General features: G+C 44.1%; 1 protein-coding gene across 1 annotated transcript in view; it reads right to left on the reverse strand.

Moving 5' to 3' along the window:
* The window catches only part of VPS37B (VPS37B subunit of ESCRT-I), a 31,982-nt gene extending 17,163 nt beyond the window's left edge, over positions 1-14,819 (reverse strand). Inside the window, exon 1 of the mRNA XM_017544352.2 lies at positions 14,513-14,819. Within this exon, the coding sequence (XP_017399841.1) occupies positions 14,513-14,623 (111 nt within the window). The 5' untranslated portion in view covers positions 14,624-14,819. The remainder of the gene's footprint in view (positions 1-14,512) is intronic.
* Positions 14,820-16,096: the final 1,277 nt, after the last annotated feature.

Below are 16,096 nucleotides of genomic sequence, written 5' to 3' on the forward strand. Positions count from 1 at the left end.
TCTAAAGCCACGATGGCTTTCCTGACTCCCCCACCTCTTCAGAGAAAGGAGGCTGGGGAGGGAGTTGCATCCAGGAAATCCAGCCCTGTCTTCAGCTTCTATTTCTTCCAGTCTCCTTCCCTACCTCTCCAACCAAATGTTAAAGAGTAAATCCTGCCAGGCGCGATGGCTCACGCCTGTAATCCCAGCACTTTGGGAGGCCCAGGCAGGTGGATCACCTGAGATTAGGAGTAGAGACCAGCCTGACCAACATGGAGAAACCCCTTCTCTACTAAAAATACAAAATTAGCCGGGCGTGGTGACACATGCCTGTAATCCCAGCTACTTGGGAGGCTGAAGCAGGAGAATCACTTGAACCCGGGAGGCGGAGATTGAGGTGAGCCACGATTTCGCCATTGCACTCCAGCCTGGGCAACTCCAGCGAAAAAAAAAAAAAAAAAAAAAAAAAAAAAAAAAAAAAAAAAAAAAAAAAAAAAAATGTTATACTACTTCTAACAGGTAAGAACTTTTAACCCTAGCTACAATGCCATAATCACATTTAGCAAAATTAACAATAATCCTTTAATATTCTCTGCATGTGTTGGCTCGATTTTTTTCTGTAAGGAGCTTTTTGCCTCATCTATTTGACTATGTGAAATATAGTTTATACACGAACAGCAGGATAAATGCTTGGTTCTTTCCTCTGTTTTTTCTTTTTAAACCAACTTTTGGAAGACTGAGTTCATGCCTGAGCAACAATCTCCAAAAATGACCAATAAGCTTTTTGGGAGTATCACTATCAAGTAATGAAAATTTTATCTCTGATAGAAGGCTGGTCGTTCTGGGATGCCACTGCTGCCCTGCTCTCCAGTAAAATATGTCTAAGATCCATCCTGTACATTTGTTGCCCCCAAGCTCAACTGGCCCTTCTCAAAGGAATACTAGTTACTCTTGGTGGGAAATTTGATTTTGATCTTTTCCTCTCCAGATAAAATTAAATACAAAGTTATCTATATGACACAAAGAAAAAGAATGAAACAAATCTTAGCTTTTGTACTATTCTACTAATAAAAATGTTCTCAAATGGCATTAAGACCTTAAATACAGCAAGCTTATGGATTAGGTTTGATAAAGAAACGCTGGCGTGCATTCAGCTAGGTTAATTGCATCTCTTTATAGTTTACTATACTTGATTTATCCCACCAACTAATTTCAAGGTAAATTTCACCAAAGTAACATGCAATTTGAATTTGGGCTTTACGTTAAAGGCTAGGTTATTTAAAAGCCCAAATTCACCTTCATTCAGTAAAAAGATATTCCCAGTCATAAACTAATTTCACCAGTCTCCACCTGAATTCAGGCCTTCAGGTGAAGCCTGTAATCCAAGCCTACAATATCCCACAGATGTGCTGTAAACACATTAATCTGGCTTAATTCAATTCAAATATTCGGTTTTATTGGGGGGGAACAGTTGCAGACTTAGACTATTTAACATGTTGACGAAATTAAAAGATCTGAAAATACAGAAATATAGTTAAAGAATCGGAGAACATTATGAAACAGTCCTAAAATACAACAATCCTGGGGGCTGTGTGAAACCATCTCCAAGGCTACAGCCCACTCAGGAAGGAAACTTACCAGCTGCTTATTGAATGTTCCACCAAACAACTTACTCAGCACACAGAACCTCTAACTTCCAACTATTAGATTAATAAAGATAGCTATTTTTGATTGGAGACATCAAAATCATTATTGAGAGAAAACCTGCTTCCCTCCAAAAGGAGCAGACAGTGGGATCTAGACTTAAACGATCCCCTCCATATGTAGCTGATGTGAATCTAAAAATTGGTATGTCTAACTGCAGCTAACCACAGAAATACAAAAAGCTAGGCTTGAAAATAAACGGACTATTCCTAGGGAAGATGGAAAGTGACACACTTGACAGTTTCTAGGGCTGGCAGGCACAACTTACCAGGGTTGGGTTTTGGTTTTTCCTAGAAGACATTATTTTTTTTCTTTTTTTGAGACGGAGTCTCACTCTGTCACCAGGCTAGAGTGTAGTGGCACCATCTCAGCTCACTGCAACCTCCACCTCTCGGGTTTAAGCAATTCTCCTGCCTCAGCCTCCCAAGTAGCTGGGACTACAGGCACGTGCCACCACGCCCAGCTAATTTTTGTATTTTTAGTAGAGACAGGATTTCACCATGTTGGCCAAGATGATCTTGATTTCTTGACCTCATGATCCCCCCACCTCAGCCTCCCAAAGTGCTAGGATTACAGGCGTGAGCCACTGCACCTGGCCAGAAGACATATTTTCTTATACTCAGAGGAAAAACAAGCTCTTCCTTCTTCTTGGACTTATTATGTGGATAATAGTGTCAGTAATAAAGAAATCTAATAACAGGTGTGAATGGTTCTGGTAACTGGCACAGGTTATAAAATATCCCCCTATCTAGTCCACACCTAATTCACCAGCAAGTTTTCTTTCAAGAGAATCAATTTATATTAACTAATGCTTTCCAAAGCACTCAGTTGACAGTTTTTGTAGAAATAACTTTGTCTCTTCACTCACGGTTCATTGGCTGCCCCAGGATTTAATGAAATCACAGCATTACTATATCCCAAAACTAGAATGAACGGATCTGGAAGCAAACACGTTTGACCCTTTATGAGATGCCGGTGTGGAAGCAGAAATGTCCAGACACCTCGTCATGACCACATGACCATAAGGGGTGTCAGTTAATAGCTTCTACTTCCCTCCCATCCCAAAAAAAGCAGCTTATGGAAGACAGAATTCCTAAAGTCTGATCTTCTTATTAATAGCTTCTGGCCAGGACCAACAACCAAAGCATTCATTTGCTTAGGAAGAGCTTAGGTTTGTTTCTCCCACCCCATCTCTATTTCCTTTTTACCACAATTTCTGGAAATTCACATCTGAGAATTTTTTGGACTAGTCTTTACACAGGTGCAAATAAGAAAGTGCCTATCCAGGTGAACCCTTTGATTTATATTTATTAAGACTGTATCTTTTGACAGTTTTGTTTTTACATTTAAAATATATCATGATATGAACTTTCCAACACCTGACTCAGAATTTGGTTCAACAGATAAAGTTTAACTCTCACATGACTCCAATTACTCATCTTCTATTCTGTTTAAATGAGAAAAGGCTATTCTAATAATGGAACTCTTTTTCAGTCTGTGGGTAGAGAAAGGGATTAGTCAAAAGAGAATCTGTTACTTGAGATTATGCCACTGAAATTTCATAAGAAAAAAACTATATAATCATATCTCATGTAGGGGATCAGATATTCTACCTAAAAATTGCCTATTTAAGACTTACTAAAAAAAAAAAAAGTTAAATGTTGATCACTTTAACAGATTTGTTTTAAACAGATTTCAAACATGTTAATTGCATTATAATTTATAACAGCAAAAAAGTGCCTAAATATCCAATAAAGGAATGGTTACAGGTATTGATCGGCTTACGACCTATGCAACTTACGACCATTCGACTTTACGACCACAATCGCCAGCCACGACTGCTCCACATCTGGCAGCGCAAACATTGCCCAGTTGGGCGTACAACAGTGCGGACCAGCTTCCGGCAGCACTACCATCTCCGCATGCACCATTTCAACTGCACATATAGCCTACTCAACTAACAACCAAATCGTGTTACGACCGGTCTGCCGGTCCCAATCGTGGTCGTAAGTCAAGCACTAGCTGTACATAAATGACGTAGTCACATAATGAAATATCACATAGCTGTTAAAAATCACGTCACATACCAATATTCTGGTTTAAAAAGAAAATGCCCAGAGTATAACTTTAGGTTAAAATAAAACAAAAACTCTATATACAGAATCATCCCAAAAGAGGAAAACAAAGAAAAAAAACCTATATGCTTTGTTCACAGCGTTTATCTCTGGGTAGTGGTATGATGTGATTATATTTTTCTTCTTTATGGTTTTCTGTATTTTCCAAGTTTTCTATAATAAACATGAAAAAATATTATTTTAAAGGTTTGATTAGTTGGGATCAGAAATAAAACATACTATTATACTTCCCTGCCTTCTTAAACAGGGTACATGAAACTAAGACAGCTTTCCTTAATGATATAGGATTGTCATTATGAATATCAAGTAACTACGGTGCTGTCTCTGATAGAGCAATACCCTTGGGCTATGAAAGCAGACGGATATGTTTCTTCCCTAAATAAGCATTTGCCAAAGCATGCCCCCAGGGACTCGGTCCTGTGAGCCTTTCTAAGAGCTCTGCAATCAAGTGCGATGAGAAATATTGTGTAGGCTTCCCCTCTGGAGCTTCACCACACACCCTAGCAGAAGAAACAAACAAAACAAAAGCCTCTTGACCAATGTGGTTGGTGGCTCAAGCTATAATCCCAACACCTGAGAGGCCAACGCAGAAGGATTGCTTGAGCTCAGGAGTTTGAGACCAGCCCAGACAACACAGCAAGACCTCATCTACACTAGACATCAAAAAAGTTAGCCAGGCATAGTGGCAAATTCCTGTAATCCCAGCTACTCGGGAGGCTCACCTGATGGAGGCTGCAATAAGCTATGGTCACGCCACCATATTCTAATCGTCTGGGGGACACAGCGAGACCCTGTCTCAAAAAACAAACCCCTCTTTAATTCACAGGTTTCCCAAATGTATTTACCATGGAACTCTTTTTAATGTAATTATAATACAATTAACATGCACAGAATTAGGGACCTATGGGAAACACTACCCTAATCAAACAGCCACAAAATGTATTCACAGTAATAGCTTCCATTTACTGGGTTCTTTTTCCTGCCAGGCATGGTATAAAACAGTTTATAAATATTATCTTATTTAATAAGATAATATTTATTAAATAACTCAGTAATAACTCAGTAAGGATGGTATTACTAATTCCCATTTTAAAGAGGAGGAAACTGGCATTTGGGAAGGTTAAATCCTTGCCCTGAAGCTTCCTAACAACCCGAAACCTGTCTTAACTGCGATGCTTCAACAGTTGACTTTCCAATTTTTGTGCAGCTTTATAACTTTTGCCTCCTCTTTCTCTGTCGTTTACTTCTTGATGATGTTATTGATTCTTCTAGTTTTTCCCTACAGTCTTTTAACATTTGCCACTGGCAGATAAACCATATGACTAAGTGAATTATCATTTGAGCTGTGCGCAAAACAAGACTCAGCAGGCTCTGCTGTGAGTCCAGCATATGTCCTTGAAGTTGGTTATCTCAGCTGCTCAAAGATCATTTTTATCAACCATCTTTCAGCCTCCTAACTCATCTCTCAGCTTTCTAATCTCATCCCCCTCAAATCCATCCTTCCCCTGGCTGCCAGAATCATCTACATAAACGGCGAGTGTGACCAACCACAGCACTCCCTGGCTTAAATCCTCCAACGGCTCCCTGCCTAGAGGATCAAGCCCAAGCTCCTTAACAGGGCAGATGAGGCCATCTGGTCCCTGAATGCCTCTCGGGCCTCAGCCCCTACTACGCCCTGCCCTGGTTCCTCCAGCCATGCTTGTAATATTCCTTCGCGCAGGCACACACTCTGTCCTGGCTGCTTCCCTAGGTGCCTTTGTTCCTCCCATATGCCTGGGAGCCCTTCTAGCTCATCACCTGTCTAACTCTTAACTCATTCCCTGAATCACAGCTTATGAGTCATTCATCTCCAGAAAACACTCCCCACCTTCCAAAGGCTTATTGGATCTCCCTCTACCAGCGTATAGGCCTCACTACTGTTTCACATGTACCCTGTACACCTGCACGATCCTAAATGATGACAACTATGTGGCTTACCTGTTTCACATCCCCTAAGTGGCATACCACAGGTGCTCCGCAAAGGTTGGGTATATGAATAAACTTCCTTGACCTCAGTCATGTTCACATTAATGAAAACTGCTACCTGATGGCAAACATGTTAGCCCACTTTAAAAAAAAATTTTTTTAGAAACAGGGTCTCACTATGTTGCCCAGGCTGGTCTCAAACTCATAGGGCTCAAGAGATCCTCCCACCTCAGCCTTTGGAGTAGCTGGACTTTCAGGTGTGAACCACCACACCCAGCTCTGATGACAAACATGAATTAGCACTATGCCCTCTACTATCCTAGGCACTGGGCTGCGGATATAAATATAATCTTGAGGTGCCATTAGTTAACCTTGGAGATAACTGATTTGAAAGAAACATTAGCAATAACGCTGCTTGAAATATAACAAATTATTCAAATATCCACTTTTCACATAAACTCTTTGACAAGGTAATGGACAACATCCCTCACAATTCCATGACAAATACTTTGAAAAGCTTTACCTTGACACAATGTAATGGAACCTAGAGACAGCAAAGTTAAGTCACCTTTTTACTTTCATTCTTCCCTTAGAAGAAATTCTACAAAGATCTTTCCTCTGCTTTTGTATCATTAAGACAGTCCTCCTGGATAATGATGAAAACTCACACAGCTAGGGAAGGAAATAAAGCAATGAGAACTCTTGTCTCAGCATGTTCTGAGTGCCAGGTATGACCTACGAGTGGCTGACACACGGTCTTCTAGATCACCTCCCACTGCACACCTGGCATGAATCCCCATAGCGACATTCTGCTACAAATACTGTAATCAAAGCCAAACAGGCAACAACGCTGGCATTCCTCAGCTCAAGAGCACAACTGTTTTGCATACGACAGACCAGTGAGGGTCAAACAGTGCAATCTACTGGGTTCCTCTTCCGGCCAGTCTCTAACAGGACGTTAGGTCATCTGACTTGTTTCTCCTGTTTCTCCCCTTCCTTCAATTGCACTTCTTTCCTTCTCCTAACCCACTAATAGCTCCTAGCGGTCTTTCAAGCCTTTATATTGTCCTTGATTTCCACAAGCACTTGGAGGAGAACGGCTTGAATTTCTTTTCTCTTTTTTGAGACAGAGTCTCGCTCTGTTGCCAGGCTGGAGTTTAGTGGCACTATCTCAGCTCACTGCAACCTCCACCTCCCAGGTTCAAGCAATTCTCCTGCCTCAGCCTCCTAAGCAGCTGGGACTACAGGCGTGCACCACCATGCCCAGCTAATTTTTGTATTTTTAGTAGAGACGGGATTTCACCATGTTGGCCAGGATGGTCTCGATCTCTTGATCTCGTGACCCACCCACCTCAGTCTCCCAAAGTGCTGGGATTACAGGCATGGAGTGGTTTGAATTTCTATCTCCAAGCAGAGCATTCCCCCTGCGCTCCAGAACCGTACTCCAACTGCCTGCAGGACAGAACCCTGCCTGTCCCTCACACTTGGCCTAACCCAGCCTCAATGACGCCCTCCCTCCTGCACCCCACTGCCCCTCCCCTCCCCACTCACCATGGCCCCGTCTCCTACTCACTTCCACTTGAAGCCCAGTTAGCACCACTCACTCAGTAGCACTAACCAGGCACATTCTGGGTGCCAGGCACTGTGCTGGGTGCCAAGGACAAAAAGACAAACATGACAAAATGCAGCCCCCAAGCCAGTAAGTCTGGTAAGCCAGACTTACCAAATGTGTGTCAAGTGCCAAAGGATAGGTATACAAAGAAGCTCAGGGACCATGTGTCTGTGACTTAGGTGGGGAAAGCACTTCGGAAGGTCAGCAGGAAAGGGGACATGAGAAAGGGAGTCCAGCCAGCTGGTCTGAATCCCTCTCCCAGAGCCGTAGCTCAAATCCTAATTTCTTCCTAACCCCCACTTCCACCACCAACCTGGTCCTTCCATGCGAGGAGTCTCCCCATGCCAATCCAGCTCATGCTCTGCTGCCAGATTAACCTTCCTAAACAGCAGTCTCATCCAACTGCTTCTCTGCTCCAAAATGGTCAGGAAGCTCCCTGCTCCCTAAATTAACCACCACGGGGAGCACGCCCTGACACTCTCCCTCACTAGCCCTATTTCTTGTCATTTCTCTACATACAAGCAAATGCCATCTGGCCAAAGTAGACATGAACTCGTCAGACAACCCGTCCCTGCTTTCCTGCCTCTGTGCCTGTGACACTTCCTCCTGAGCCCCCACTTTTGTCCATCAAAAGCTACTTAGAGAAATAAATCTCTAATTCAATCAGTGGGCATGGGGAAGAGCACACTGAGGGTGGGGGGCTTCCGCCAGGTTGGCAGCATTCACTTCCTTGGCTGGGTGGCAGGTACACAATGTTCTTTATTCTCTGTGCCCTCTGGTAGATATTATTCTATTTAATAATTTATTTTCTTAATGCTTACCTATCAAAGTCTGTCTCTTTTGTTTTGTGGGGACCTAAGTTTAAAAAAAACCAAAAAAAAAAAAAACCAGTCTGTCTCTTGCATCAGAAACCTAATCTAGCCAGAGAGCTTTCTTCATCCGAACTTCAATGTCATTTATAATTCACATCTGGCTTTTTTTTTTTTTTTTTTGAGACAGTCTCACTCTGTCACCCAGGCTGAAGTGCAGTGGCATGATCATGGTTCACCACAGCACCACAGTCTCAACCTCCCAGGCTCAGACGATCCTCCCACCTCAGCCTCTCTCTTGAATAGTTGGGACTGCAGGTGTGAGGCACTATGCCCAGATTTTTTTTTTTTTTTTTTTTTTTTTTTTTTTGATGGAGTTTTTTTTTTTTTTTTTTTTTTTTTGTAGAGATGGAGTTTTGACATATAGCCCAGACTGGTCTCAAACTACTGGGCTTAAACAATCCTCCCACCTCGGCCTCCCAATGTACTAAGATTACAGGTGTGAGCCACTGCACCCAGTCTGGCTTTTCTTACTCTCTTTTTTTTTAAAAAAAATTGTGGTATAGTATACATAAAATTTTCTATCATAACCACTTTGAAGAGAGCAGCTGACAGCTGAGTGGCACTGAGTACATTCACATTACTGTGCCACCATCACCACCATCCATCTCTAGAACCCTTCATCTTCCCTAACAGAAACTCTATTCTCTCTTGTATTGCAGATATTTCTGTATTTAGTTTATTCCCAAATTATAATCTAGGGATTATGCCCTATTTGTGCAGCTGTCCTTTATAATGCCCTGCACAAGGCAGTTTCGATAGCTGCAGAACTGAAATGGAATCTTCCATTTGGGCATCAAGGAGACTACGCCTTTTAGCTAACAATAACTATTTACCAAGTGTTCACTCTGTGCTAAGTACCATATTAGGCATCTTACATACTTATCTCATTTTATCTACCCAACAGTGCTATTAAAAAGGTTATTGTTATTTTCTCCTTAATTTCCAGTGAGGAAACAATTAAAAAGACAAAATACTTGTCAAAGGTCACACTGACGGTATCAAAAGCCAGTTCTGACTCCAATCACTGTGCAGTGCCACCCCCACTGCACTTTTAGCAAATGCAAAAGAGCAATGAAATGGATCAAATTTCATCTAAGCCAGTCCACATATTCTCAAAATTGCTTCTTAAAGAAGGGGAGCTGGGCTCAACTGAATGTTTCCTCTGTGACAATTCTGTTGTGACAAGGATCCTAAAAGATCGCCGTATTATAATCCTTCCGTTACAGTTGAGGAAACTGAAGCACAGGGTTTAAGTCAAGAAGGTCATACAACTCAGCTTCGTGCTTTCCATGAAATCTTGATGCCTCACTTAGAAAAAAACAAATGATATACAATCGAATTTCAGAACATATTCCTAGGCACAGTAATTTTTTACTCAAGTAAAAGGTCCATGAAAAAGACGATTTAAACGTAAAAGTTGAAGCCTTTCCACGTACATAATGATTATCCAACACGGATGAAAACAAACTCCAGTAGTAGTATATACTCCAAGAGTGTAAACCTTAGCTTGTAAAACACAGTCTTACCAGTATTCCGAGTGTGTGTGCAGGAGGCAGTCCCTGGATTTAAAGCAAGGTCACTACGTTTCAATGAGCCATTATGATTCATGCGGTAGCTTTCAGCCCCACACACAAGTCACACCCGAACACGCCTTAGGGAAACAGCTTCAGTCCAGACCAAAGCTCTTTACTTTCCACAGAACAATCTGTCTTTCAGACCCTCAGCATTTTTGCATGGGGGCATGGGCATTTTCATGCCATGGGAACAAAGATCCCCAATTTGAATCATTAGTGGAATCTTTAGTTGGCAGCAACCAATCAGCATTTCCTCAGAAAGCACAGTGGAGAAGTGACTCAAGAGGTCTGGTTTAGTTGCCTAATCCCGTAAGCGACAGTTCCTTTTAAGGGAGTGCCCTGCAAGTCCGACGGGGTTAATGTGGACAGATGAAGGCACATTCCACTGCCATGTAAAAATAACTTTAAATAAAAATAAAATACATGCATATGAAACGTCAGCCTGCAGCACAAGCAAGAGCATATGATCACAAAGGATATACTACATTTAGGGACCTGCATAAGGAACAGGAGGAACAGGCTGAGAGAAACTGACACACAGGCCCACAAAATGAGGACTGGAGCTCTGAAATCATGTTCACTACTTAAACTGCACTGAAACTCACACATCACAATTAAAACAATGTAAGTGAAGCATAATAAACAGCTGCACTTAAACCTGACAGTGAATGCCTTCAAAACCTAGCCACATTTTCCAGCCTCCACAAAATATCCCCTCAGGCTTAAAGAAGTCTTACTCTACAATTTAAAACACTCCCTCTGCCAATTAAAAAAAAAAAAAAAAAAAGGAAAGAAATCCTTCGGTTTAGGTTAAGAGATGCTATGCTGTGAAAGGTCTATTTTATTTAGCATTTCATCCTGTACTTACTCAAATACATAATCATTTTGACCATAGAAAGGTAAATGGCTGGGCATGGTGGCTCATACGTTCTCACTTTGGGGAACCGAGGTGAGAAGACGGTTTAAGGCCAGGTATTTAAGAGGCAACATAGCAAGACTCCATCTCCACAAAAACACAAAAATAAAAAATTAGCTGGTGGCGGCTGGGTGTGGTGGCTCACGCCTATAATCCTAGCACTATAGGACTCTGAGGCGAGCAGGTCACCTGAGGTCAGGAGTTCAAAACCAGCCTAGCCAACATGCTGAAACCCCCATCTCTACTAAAAATACAAAAAGTCAGTGGGACCTGGTGGCTGGCGCCTGTAATCCCAGCTACTCAGGAGGCTGAGGCAGGAGAATCGCTTGAATCTGGGAGGCAGAGGTTGCAGTGAGCCGAGATCAGCCACTGCACTCCAGCTTGGGTGACAGAGCCAGACTCTGTCCAAAAAAAAAAAAAAAAAAAGCTGGTGTCACCGGGCATCAGTAGTTCTAGCTACCTGGGAGCCTAAGACAGGGGGATCTCTTAAGCCTAAGAGTGTCAGGTTGCAGTAAGTTATGATCTTGCCACCGCACTCTAGCCTGGGGAAAAGCGAAACTCTGTCTCTTAAAGAAAAGGTTTTAAAAAAAATAAAATGAGGGGTGGGGCAGGCATGGTGGCTTACACCTGTAGTCTCAGCACTTTGGGAGGCCGAGGTAGGCAGATCACTTGAGGCCACAAGTTTGAGACCAGCCTGGCCAACATGGTGAAACCCTGTCTCTACTAAAAATATAAAAATTAGCTGGGCATGGTGACGCACAACTGTAAGCCCAGCTACGCAGGAGGCTGAGGAACGAGAATCACTTGAGGAGGCGAAGGTTGCAGTGAATGGAGATTGCACTACTGCATTCCAGTGCAGGGGACAGAAAAAGATCCTTTCTCAAAAAAAAGGAAAAGGTAAATGTTTCTTAGGCTAACTGCAAATCATAATTTACTCAACATTCTTGAAATGGGATCCTAGTAACTTTCAGGATGATCTGGTATTGACTGTCAGTCATCTTTCAAGAGAGAACTATTAATACAAGTGATTATTAACTATTGCAATTATTTTTTGAGCCCTATTGATGAGCTGTGTTAAGTACTAACAAGCACTAACTATCTCACCTGATCCTCACATTAGCTCTATGACATAGGTATTACTGTCGTATTACCCTTTTCCAACAGCTACTAAGACAGGTGAAGTGACTGCCTGCAATCACACAGCTGGAAAGTGGCCATGTCCAGTCTGGAGTGTGTGATTCCAAAGCCAGAATGTTCTTTAACATGCCATCACTAATGTTCCATTTGGTCGAAAATGAACAGTTCATATTTTCTTCTATTGTGTCTCACAATCACCCCCAACATAAACCAATGCACAGCTTTACCACGTGAGCGAAACTACCATGACTAAAATTTCAGTTGTTCATGTTACAGCCATTCCCTGAAAAAGGCAACACATAATACCAGGACAACAGGATCTACAGTGATCCTCACTAAATGAGCCAAGGTATTTTGGTTTTCAAGTTGTTTCCTTGTTTTAAAAGTACTACACCCAAAAAAGCAAACTACTGCTGAGTAATTTCACATGAACTATGCAGGCTAATAAGTGGAGTCGCTCAGTCCTCAACACTTCTGTTGGGTATTTCGGTATGAAGGTCACTTTTATGTAAAAAAAAAAAAAAAAAAAAAAAAAAAAAATCCTGCCAGATGAATTTACCTTTCTCTTTAAAAAACAATCTTCAGGTTCTAAGGTAGAGGAAACAGGTGAGGCTGTCCCTAACAGCCTCCAAGTGAACCAAATGAACTTGACTTTTTCTACAGTCTTCCCACCACTAAAAAGGCAGTTTATTTCTATTAACGTTCCACCAATAAAGCTACAGTACTCTGTTCTTACTGCAACAGAATAGTCACATAACCAAAATAACTCGTAGGCAGTGTTACACATTAGAAAAATATACCTAGCATTTTATTATTAAACCAGAAAAACCCTGCTGACAATCAACAAAAGGTCTCCCAGCAACTGAAAAGCAGAGAAACTAAGCAAAGATTTTCTTTCTTTGGAGACATGAAACTCATTCAGCTAAGAAAGATGGATTTTGTCACTTATTATTCCCTAAAATGGAAGGTCCCACATGGAGACCATAAAGGAGGTAAACTGCATCTCAGAACCACCCGTTATATGTGCCAAGTTACAAAGCCCATGAATACAAGGGGTGTATTAATGGAAAGACTGATACCATCTTACTACAGTGGCCTCTCTGTGGCTCTGGACAATGATCTGTTGAGGGTTTTCCAGGGATTTTGAATGTGCAACCTCCATACAAGCTCTCTTTTAAGGGGGCTGGCTTGGTGCTGAACAATCCTGCTTCGGAAAGAAAGCCAAAAGCCCCCACAAGGGCTCCTGGGTGAGAGGCTCAGCACTGTTGGCATGGGAAGACTCGGACTTTAGAGACAAAAAGGAGGAGTGGTAGGTGGGCCAGGAAGAGCTGGGATTAGCCTGGGTCTACCTGCCTGGAGCAGACCCAAACCGGTAAGATCAGACTTTCCGAGAATGAGTCCAAATGGGTTGAGAGAAGAGGAGCCCACACTGCAAATCTGCAAGGATGAAGTCAGTTACCCAAGAGCAAACCACATCTCAAGGTACGGAGGCAGATAACCAGAAACAAGGGCTGGCTGGCACATGCCTTCCAGGGGCTGGGCAGGGCTTAACTCTCAGACTTGAGGGTTGGCAGCCAGCCCCAAACCCCCATTTTATCTTTCTCCCGAAACAGCTCCAGGAACCTTTCTTAGTCCCAGATACGTGGGACACAGTGGTACAAAGCCAGCCACACAAAATTTCCCACCTTCTTTTTCTCCGTGGAGCGGGCAACCCTTGCAGAAAAAGGGATCCTGTCGCCACCCTTAGGCCCATCCACGAACCCTGGGATAACTCTGCTAGGGCCACTTCAAAAGAATTTAGACTCCAGGGGCACTCGGGACCCCTTAGACATATGGAACCTTCAAACCTTTCCCTGGCTATGAGATGAACATGGCCTCCTGCCTCCAAACCCTGCGGGCCCTAGTCCAACTCTTAAAGCCCCTTAGAATCACCTCCCAGACTCCGCTACAGACCCTCAGCCTCCCGAACCTATCTTGGAACCCTCAGTCCTCTCCTAAGAGTCCTATTTGGCTAGTCCATTCAGTCCCCCAAAACCTACTCTGATCCCCTCTAACTGCCTCAGCCCTCTGGATGCCCCCAACCTTTCCTCTCAAAGGAAACCCCCCAACCCCTACCAGACCTAGCTCTTGGTCCCCCTCAGTCACCCTTAATCCTTGCCTCCGACTCAGACTCTATTACTCTTCCCCTGCCAAACCAATCCCAGATCTCCCCAATTCCCTTCTCTTCCCCCTAGACCCACCCATAGCACTCTAGTCCGCAAATTCCCATTCCAAGCTCCCTAACCTCCACTTCAGACCCAGCCTTGAGTCCTCAGCCCCCCAAAACCTTGTCTCAGGACTCCCAGTCGGCTCCCCAACCCCGTCTCAGGACCCTTTTCCCACCTCCCCCCAGTCTCGGTCCCCTCAGTCCCACGAATCCCCTCCCAGGCCCCCCATTCCTGCCTAAGCACCAGTCATGGTTCCCCGGCTCCCGAACCCCGCTCCAAGCGCCCCCATTTCTAGTCCGAGTCTCTCAACACGACCAGAGGCGCCGCGGTCGCCTCTGCCTCCGGCCACCGTTCGAGGAGCGAACCCCGCTGAGGCCCCACAGCTGCTGCCTCGAGTCCCGCTCGGCTCACCTCCTCCATCTTCTGCACCATCTCTGTCAGCTGGCCCTCGTCCTCCAGCAGCTCATTGAGCTGCACCAGCGACAGCCCGGCGAACCGGGCTTCGCTCCCGACGCCAGCCATCCCCGCGTCTCGGCCGTCGCCGCCGCCACCGCCGCTCTGGCCGCCAGGCTCCGCGAACCGGAAGCGCCGCCCTCAACGCCCGCCCCCTGCGGGGGGGGGGCACCTGACGCCAGCCCTGGGTCGTGACGTCATCACCGCGCGGGCGGGCGGACGGACGTGACGTAAGAGTTGTGGCTCGCGTGGAGTGCAGAGTTTAGGGGATAATCGGGCCTTTTAAAGGGAGGGAAAGAGCCCTGGGGTTGGGCTGTGGCGGGTGAGTGCATTAATGACATCACTGAGGCAGAGGAGAGCGTGCCATGAGATCATAAGACCCTTTTTCCTCCGAGAAAAGAGATACCGCGATCCAAGGAAAGCCGACAGTGAGAAGGAAGTTACTGCAGCCTGTGTGAGCCCAGCCCGCTGCAGGGAACCCAAAAGACGGGGACTTCATGGGGAAACAGCTTTAGGTATCATTGGTTCCTTGGAATTGTGGAGCTGCGACGTCATTCATTTAACAAATATGTTTTGAGACCTACTCTGTACTGGACATTGAGTATACAGTTCTGAAAAAAGCAAAGCAGACCCCTGCTTACATGGAGCTAACAGAATGAAAGGACACAAAACAAGAAATAAGTAAAATAATTACAAATTGGGAGATCACAAGAGAATGCACACTCAAATAAGAGAAGAACATCTTCTTAAGGGTAGTAAGAGATGGCACTTTCAGAGAAGGTGGCATCTAAGGAAATCTGAAGGATGAGAAGGGAGGAACCAGCCACCATTCCTGTAGGAAGCTCAAGGCAGCAAAATCATCACGTGCAAAGGCCCTGAGACAGGGCTAGCTTGGTGAGTTCAGGAATGGGCAGAAAGCCAGTATAGCTGGAGCATTATGAGCAAGGACCCATTGAGTGGCCCCTTTGCATCACCTCAGAAGAAGGTGCCCAGACATCCAGGTGGACCAACCTGTGCTCTTTAGAAACAACACAATTTAGGGTGCAATTGCTCAATCTCCCAGCTATCGGGAAGCCTGTGAACGCATTATCCTACTTTGGAATCTGCCACAGTTCTATTTGGAAGAAACCTAAGGCTGAGGTTAACCATGACAGTCTCCTAATTTTACACATAAGGAAACTGAGGCCCTAGGAGGGGGAAGTTTTGGGGGTTTTTTGCTTTGTTTCTGAAAATCAAGTAATTGGCAAATCTCCTGGCTCCCAGTCTGGCATCCACCACGCTGGCGTCATAACACACTGACCTCGCCACATAACTCAGCCCTGAACACAGTCGGAGCATTCAGTAAATGCTTATCGGCAGACTTAGGGGCTTTGTGTATGAAGCTGATGCTTCTGCAACTCCATGGGTAGAACATAAGGCCTGAGTTGTCCATCCATACGTTAGGCTGGGATCTGCCGACATCTCTCCTTCCAGTCCCTTGTACTAAGAACTCATGTTTGTAGAAAAATGAAGAAAGTTAGAGAAAGTGTTTCTTTTCTTTTT

This window comes from Cebus imitator, unplaced genomic scaffold (assembly GCF_001604975.1).
Source record: "Cebus imitator isolate Cc_AM_T3 unplaced genomic scaffold, Cebus_imitator-1.0 Scaffold169, whole genome shotgun sequence".
Taxonomy (NCBI): domain Eukaryota; kingdom Metazoa; phylum Chordata; class Mammalia; order Primates; family Cebidae; genus Cebus; species Cebus imitator.